Raw genomic sequence first — 8,229 nt, forward strand, 5'->3', positions numbered from 1 at the left:
AACATTCATATATTAACTGAAAAGCCATCAACCAAGATACAAAACCAAAGCTAAAAACCCAAACTTTACTCTGAGTAAAGCCCCCGTGCTTCTTCCTCAACTTCTGAGCAGTGAACAGGTTGCCTAGGGAGGTTGTGGTGTCTCCATCCTTGGGAGATATTCAAAAGCCACAAGCCATCGGGATGCGGTCCTGTGCAGCCTGCTCTAGGCGGCCCTCCCTGAGCAGGGGGGTTAGACCAGATCATCTCCAGAGGTCCCTTCCAACCTCAACTATTCTGTGATTCTACACTGCTTATGTTTGTATAATTGATTTTTCCCAGCATCTAAAAAAAAAAATTGAGTTTAGCGATTAATAAATCAAGAAGCAATTTACTGCAATCATTCACACACAAAATCAAGTGTTTATTTACTATTTACAAGTATAAATACACAAATGCTACAAGGACTCTGTAATGTTCTTCATTATCATGGCACCTTAGATAACAATAACGTATTATGCAAGTAAGACGCCTTAGTTTCACTAGGCATCTGTGCAGTCACTGCCAAAGTTTAAGCAAAACAAATATGGCACATGTCATTAGTGATACTTTTCCATAGTTCTACAAAGCTTTAGTACTAGAAGTGACTGTACATTGGATTTTTATATTTTTGGTCAAACAGATACAAGGTTTTATTATCTTTATCAAAGGATGAGTAGTTTATTTGGTCACAAGTCATAAGGCCTTCTCAGTTCAGTATTTTATAGCATCAACAACTTCCGGCTTTGCAGACAACTTCCCCACCCCCACCCCTCCCGCCCCCAGTCAACTGGGGAGCCATTGCCAGCACATACTGTCGATGATCTGAATTCCATCATTTCAGTTGCAAGACAACCTTCAAAAAGGAGAAAAGGAATGAGATAAAAGTTGGATGAGACCAAAACTTAAGCAGTCTAGGAAATACAGCTTTTTGCCTTCTATTACAGTATAATATGCAAATGCGTAAACATGTCTTTCCTCTGGAAAATACACCATCCCTCTCTCCGCTGTCTTTTACAACCTCACACAACTACCGCTTCCGATAACCTTCTTTAGCATTTACTGCACACAAACCATTCCTCAGCTCCCTGCAATCAAAAAGTAGAACGGTAACTTCCAGGTCCAGTCAGATTCCTTCCACACAAAGCAGAACCAAGGGACTCTATGAGCTATAAAACTATTTTTGTCACTTGTTATATACTGACAAAAGATTTTTTTCTAAATGCTGGTGTTCAGATTCCAGCTATAGCATCATAACATTATATAAAACACCTAAAGAAACCCCTTACTTGCTAAATGTTATGATGCAACTAGGAACTGCTAACTTCTAAAACATGTTGATACAACACTTTCACATCCATCCTGCAAGATGTCAGAGAATTCAACCTCTCAGATAACAGACTTAATAAATATTATCCAGTCAGGCACTGGAACAGGCTGCCCAGGGAAGCTGTTGAGTCTTCATCCCTGGAGGCATTAAAAGGCGGGTAGATGTGGTGCTTAGGGACATGGTTTAGTGGTGGACTCAGCAGCACTAGGTTAGCGGTTGGACTTGATGATCTTAAAAGGTCTTTTCCAACCTAAACGATTCTGTGATTCTTCCCCTAACAATTTTTCTTCAAATCCTCACTTCCCTTAGCCTTTTCTATTAAGAAATCTGAAACACTCCAAACAAAGTTTCGCTTAAAATTTTCTTCTTGGGTTACTGTATTGGAATGTTTGTAACTTTCTTCCTGATTGTTTGTAACTTCCTTCCTGATTTACTATGCCATGGAAATTAAAGCATTCCATCTGAACCAAACAGCTCTCCCATGTGCATTCCCAGCCACTGATATTTTGTGAAGCTGGGAGAACACTGGAGTTCTCTCCAATCTTTCAAAATCAACTCTCATCTGACACTTTGTCATTTCATTTCCTTCTCCTCCTGTTCTCACAAGACTTTTTAATGGTGCTCTGAACAGACTATGACACTTATCAGGATTCTAATTACATTTTTAAAGAATTCTAGACTAAACTGTGATAAAAAACACTCTGAAGTATATCCATGATAGCCTGCCTTATGTAAGGCTTTCTGTAACTCTATAGTCATTTTGCCAATGAATTACTTACTTTGGGTTTTCAGCAAGATACCCAGAACAAAAAATTTCAGTCAAAATAAACTCAGTACATGAGAAGTCAGAAACAAAGGATGATATCCATAAAAACTACCTTATTAGCGGCTTCCAGTGCATTTATTAGGTTCTGCAACTCTTCCTTATTCATCTCTATAGAAATTGGTTTAATTTCACCATTTTCTCTCACATCCAAATCAAGATTGAGAAGCGGCATTTGCAGCATGGAGATCTTATCACTGGAGAGAGCAAGCTATGCAGATTGATGAAACAACAACAACAAAGTGTAAGGTGGAGCCAGGTTTTAGTGTTTCATAGCATCACATCTGCACTTCATATTGAATGTGTACTACCAGAACAAACATCAGCATGACAAAACTATACTCTCACAAGTCATCTCTGCAGTTTTTGGTTTTGCTTTTTACACTCCCCCCCCCCCGCCCCCCGTTGTTGGGATTTTTGCTTGTTTGTTAATACCAACAATACACTGAAATACTAAAACCCCGCTTCATAGCAATACATTTGTCAAAACAATTTGTTAAAATTACTGGGCTGACACATTTTTGTATTCTAGGTGAAAAGAAAGGATACATTTGACCATGACTCTCTAAAAGTGAAGTATATGAATTCTGAACTCACTGTATTCAAACAGTTCTGGTACTCAACACGTAAAAAGGGTCTTATAGAAGCAGGCAGTTGGGAGAAAGAGGACGCCTTTGTGCATTTTTCAACTCTCTCTACAGCTGATCAAACACTGTTTGTCAGATATCCTATTTGACAATCGCTGATGAAGAGGATTACATACCAATTGTGCTTTCTTTTTTGTTTACTATTATACTCACTCTAGTATAAATAAGGTTTTTAAAATATATTAAAATCAAAGATCAGTTGATAATACTGTAGGTCAGTACTGTACACACCTATCTTGTTTATTTAGAGAGCAGAATGTGGTACAGCAGAGGAAAGACAATGTCCTTGGTAGGGTTCAACTATGGTAAGCAAAAAAAAAAAAAATCACAACTAGCTCAAGGAAAAAAAAACACACCTGGTTTAAAGCAAAATGAATACAATAGTAAAAGAAATTAACAAAATCCTCCAGAAGAAAAAGTTAAAACAAACCACAAGCAAAAAAACAAGAGTTCACATAAGTCTAGTTTATATTTTTGTCACCAAAGGCAGTTAGCAAGAGACCAAGCCCTAGTAATAGTTCATCTGAAGCACATTATGATGCCACATTTGCTTGTGCAAAATCTTGTCTATTGTGGGCATTGCTCTTTGATTTCCAAAGCTGTTTGCTGCACAAATTATTTAACACTTGTTGAGATGGAAAACTATTTAACAGCTCCACAAATCTGTTTAACAGCTCCCATGGACTAACTAAACAACATTATTACTTATACTGTTTATATTTTAAGTGCTTGTTAGAGCTTAATTTAAAGCAGCTGTCTTCGTAACCCCAAAGCACCATCCAGCTTTAGGAAACACAGTTATCATTGGCTTATTATCAAAATAAGTCTAAAGATAAATGATTTCAAACTAATTATTAAATAAGTGTTTATTGCAGGAATCTAAGAATTTGAAAAAAGTCAGGGAAACACATCCTGAATCGATGTACTACTCTTAAAATTAATTAAATATTTCTTCTTCCTTTGATTAAAAATACAGTCTATTCAAGCCTCAAAATCATAACAGCGTATGAAACTTTCAGGCGTTCCTGAATAACACTCAATTTCCTTCTAGGAAAGAGATAGGTATTGCAGCTTTTGAAGGGGGGGGGAGAGGGGGGCGCAAATAAGAGTTTTACTTTTACAGTTTATACAAATTTCTGGCAAGTCTTTGATGTGTTATCATGAATGTGCTTTCCTGATACCTATAAGAATTGAACCATGCTCCAGAATGAGCAGGCCAAAGGGGACTATATCAATAGTCACTTCTGTGTTCTGGAACACTTCTTTCAAACATTATGGCAACACTCTCACCTTTAACTGCCAGTCAAAATCCTGCAGCTGGGCAGAAGAGATTGCATTCACATTTTCCACCAGTGCATTCCTGATTTCTTCCTTTCTGCCTTTTAGACATTTTGTGATTGCTTCTTGATAGTTTGAATTTAACTCATTTATCTGCTGGGCAGCCTACAAAAATAAAAATCGTGAGTGGTTAAAGTATGAACCACAGAAATAACATGTACCACATATAATAGCTGTGCTCTGCAGATATGCAAGCTTCTATCCAGATAGCTGTTATACTAGACTCCGTAGTTTCCTCTTTCTTATACTGCCCTCAGTGGCTGCTGTGTTTGATAGTTCGTCAGTATTTACCACAGCAACGTATTAAAAAAAAAAAAAAAAATCTTGTAATTTAGATTGAAAGAGGCCAGAGAAAGGAGGCTTTATTGGCCTTCTTAGACGCCACCCTGAAATCAAAACAAAAGTCACACACACAAACAACACAGGTTTAGTTTCTGAACATCAGAGTAGAGACAAAACACATCAACTTAACTGAAACAAACATATTGATGTTCAGACTTTCCTATGCCTACACAAATATCTTTCATTGATCTAGCTACTAGCAGGTAGTCAAAATACAAGCAATGGGCAAAAGGTGAGAATTAAGATTTCTGATAATGGAACAAGTTTTTGCAAAGTTTATACACATTGGAATGCCCTGAATTATAGTCCCCGTCCCACATCATCCTCCATTCAGTCTTGGGGTTTTTTTTGGCTTTACATACAGTTAATATTTTAAAACATTTCAATGCAGTAGTAATGAGCAAAGAAAGCCAAACAAGTGTGTGAATTGTTTTTATTGCTAATGAACAGTAATGACAGGTTAAGTATTTTAAGGAAAACAGATTTAATTTGCTGGTACTTAAGATACCAATTTAAGTGACTAAAACAGTACTTTAACAAGTATTATGCAGTTCCATTGAAAAAAAAAATTAGTGTCCAATTCCACTTTTTCTTTTAAAAGCCTTCACAGTGTATGTCTAAACGCTGCTAGCCTTCTACCTATTTAGGCTTAGTCTGCTGCTATTCAAATGCTACACTATAAAAATACTTTAGTACTAAATAAACTACAAGACCACTCACTCCAGCATGACCTCTCAAAGACAAGCCCAATCAGCGATGAGCCCTTACCTCTTCATCAGATATGTTTTTGCCAACCGCAGTTTTGAAATACATCGTTGTTTCTTCTAAAACCTCCATCCACTCTGACAAGCTCCAAATACTGCCATAATCCTGGTATCGAGGATACGCACGGCCACATATGCCATCAACTATTTTATGAAGGAACTGAAACAATGTGACACATAACTTAAGAACATGATTCTATCACAGTTAACCTACGCCAGATACGAGACTGATCAGGCAATTCAGTTATCGCCCCTCCCTTCACTGGGTACTGTCTCAGTACTCCATCCGAGTGCAGCCCATGCACCATTCTAAAAAGTCATAAAGAGGTAGCCTGTGCATATGAACTGTCCTCCCCTCTCCCCCAAAGTCAATTCACAAGGTTCGGCCACGGAAATCACAATGTCATTGATTCACCTTAGACTTACATTTGGACTTAATAGTTTTGTGCACGACTATAGTGTACAGGTGAGCAGCAGAGCTGCCACACCAAAGGGCACCCAGTCATCTCTGCACTGGGACAGTCAGGATGCAAAGCACAGCTCAAAAGCGCTGATCTCCAGGCCTGTGGATCTCTCTAGTCTCCCAAACCACTGTCCCCTAGCACTGAGGTTCTTCTATACCCCTGGCTTCCTGTAGTCATTTTTTTTGAGCACCGTAGCGAGGCAAACCCAGCCAGTCCACTACTTCACCGACTGGAAATCGATGGCGCCTCCCTGGGAGCAGCCGCCAGGGCCGCAGGCCGCCCCCTCAGCACCGGCTTACAGCGCCGAGCCCCCGCAGAGCGGAAGACTTGCGCTGGGAAGGGCTCAAGGACGCTTCCCATATTCTAACAGCAAAGCGAGCGCAGGAACACCCGCCGGGTGCACCCCCAGCGTATTTTGAGCCGGTACTTTAGGTTTCGCTTTGGAGAGGCCCAGAGAGGCCGGTGAGGGAGGGCAGCGCGGCGCACAGCCCCGAGAGGCCGGTGAGGGGAGCAGCACCGCTCTGCAGCCCGGGGGGCCGGCGGACGACGGGCTCGGCCTCCCTCACCGCTGCCGGAGAGCGGCACCTCGGCCCCCCCGCGGCGAACACCGCCCTCCCCAGCCCCGAGGGGCGTTACCGGACGCCGCCCAGCCGGGACCGGGGGACACCCGCCTGCTCCCAACGCGTCCCCACCCCTGGTTCCCTTCACGGCGGCAGGGGCCCGGAGGCCCGCTCCTCACAAGCGCCGCCGCCCTGCCGGGGCGCGGGGAGCCCACCTCGAGGGCCCGTCCCGGCGGGAGCTTCTCCAGCAGCAGCAGCATTTCCCGACCCTTCCCGCCCCTCCGCCGACCACGTGACCGCCCCGGCGGCCCGCAAGCACGCGCTTCCCCCTCCCCTCCGGCGGCGAAGCGCATGCGCACGGGCAAAGACCCGCCCTCTCCCGCCTTAAGTCGCGGGTTCGAGTCCCGGCCCCGGCGCCGTGGGGCTTGCCCCGCGGGTTTGGAGGGCAAACCTTCAGTCAGACGGCGAATGAAGTTGAACCCCCCAAAATTTTACGAGCTTTTATCCAGCATTCTCCTGGAGAACTGGGTGCTCACGGCTTGCATAAGTGCACTTTCCACTGGGTAAAAAACTGGCTTAATGGCTGAGCCCAGAGAGCCGTGATGAATGGAGCCAAATCCAGTTGGCGGCCGGTCACAAGTGGTGCTCCCCAGGGCTCAGTGTTGGTGCCGGTCCTGTTCAACATCTTCATTGATGATCTGGATGAGGGGATCGAGTGCACCCTCAGTAAGTTTGCAGATGACACCAAGTTGGGTGGAAGTGTCGATCTGCTGGAGGGCAGGAAGGTCCTACAGAGGGACCTGGACAGGCTGGATCGATGGGCTGGGGCCAACTGCATGAGATTCAACAAGGCTCAGTGCCGGGTCCTGCACTTGGGTCACCACAACCCCATGCAACGCTACAGGCTGGGGGAGGAGTGGCTGGAGAGCTGCCTGGTGGAAAAGGACCTGGGGGTGTTCGTTGACAGCCACCTGAACATGAGCCAGCAGTGTGCTCAGGTGGCCAAGAGGGCCAATGGCATCCTGGCTTATATCAGGAATAGCGTGGCCAGTAGGACCAGGGAGGTGATAGCGCCCCTGTACTCGGCACTGGTGAGGCCGCACCTCGAGTACTGTGTTCAGTTTTGGGCCCCTCACTACAAGAAGGACATCGAGGTGCTGGAGCGTGTCCAGAGGAGGGCAACGAAGTTGGTGAAGGGTCTGGAGAACAAGTCCTGTGAGGAGCGGCTGAGGGAACTGGGGTTGTTTAGTCTGGAGAAGAGGAGGCTGATGGGAGACCTTATTGCTCTCTACAACTACCTGAAAGGAGGTTGTAGCGAGGTGGGGGTCAGTCTCTTCTCCCTAGTAACAAGTGATAGGATGAGAGGAAACGGCTTCAAGTTGTGCCAGGGGAGATTTAGATTAGGTATTAGGAAAAATTTCTTCACAGAGAGAGCGGTTAGGCATTGGAACAGACTGCCCAGGGAAGTGGTGCAATCACAGACTCTGGAAGTATTCAAAAAACGTGTGGATGTGGTGCTTGAAGACATGGTTTAGAGGTGGACCAGGCAGCTAGGTTAACAGGTTGGACTCGATGATCTCAGAGGTCCTTTCCAACCTTAACAATTCTATGATTCTATGATTCTATATGCAATAACATTTCAGCTATTTTTACATTCTGCCTGTTTTGCAGCTTTGCTTTTGCACTCTTAACAGGCTAACGTTTCAACTGATGGCAGGGAAGGAAGCTCAAGGCTTACAACAAGCGCCACATCTCTGATATTAAATGAAATTGAGGAAGTTAGGAGAAACGCTAACTACAGAAGTCTATGCTGCTGGTACAGTGTTTACCATGAAAACTCATTTATTGTTTTTGCTTTGCCAAAGTGGGAGTTCAGTGCTAACCAGACCGTGGAGGAGGTTTACGGAACAGGTTTTAGCATTAGCAATGACCTTTCCATGCCAT

At 43.8% G+C, this 8,229-nt stretch overlaps 1 protein-coding gene across 1 annotated transcript; it reads right to left on the bottom strand.

Annotated features, from left to right (window-relative positions):
* Positions 1 to 381: 381 nt before the first annotated feature.
* On the bottom strand, positions 382 to 6,584 carry COMMD8 (COMM domain containing 8). Its single transcript, XM_009474230.2, has 5 exons — positions 6,501 to 6,584; positions 5,266 to 5,421; positions 4,108 to 4,260; positions 2,226 to 2,381; positions 382 to 873 (listed from the first exon to the last, which is right to left on the bottom strand). Exons 1-5 carry the CDS (start codon positions 6,543 to 6,545, stop codon positions 853 to 855), a joined length of 531 nt encoding a protein of 176 aa, XP_009472505.1. The 5' UTR covers positions 6,546 to 6,584; the 3' UTR covers positions 382 to 852.
* Positions 6,585 to 8,229: the final 1,645 nt, after the last annotated feature.

Source organism: Nipponia nippon, unplaced genomic scaffold, assembly GCF_047370975.1.
Source record: "Nipponia nippon isolate SJK-2023a ecotype South Korea unplaced genomic scaffold, ASM4737097v1 scaffold_6, whole genome shotgun sequence".
Taxonomy (NCBI): Eukaryota; Metazoa; Chordata; class Aves; order Pelecaniformes; family Threskiornithidae; genus Nipponia; species Nipponia nippon.

Bases quoted from the DNA above. Each gene is read 5' to 3' on its own strand.
- COMMD8 (XM_009474230.2), bottom strand. From the start codon at position 6,545: ATGCTGCTGCTGCTGGAGAAGCTCCCGCCGGGACGGGCCCTCGAG. The intron at 2,382-4,107 runs GTGAGAGTGTTG...CAATCTGCATAG, and splicing joins ATTTTGACTGGCAGTTAAAG to CTTGCTCTCTCCAGTGATAA. The intron at 874-2,225 runs GTAGTTTTTATG...TCCTTTTTGAAG, and splicing joins CACTGGAAGCCGCTAATAAG to GTTGTCTTGCAACTGAAATG.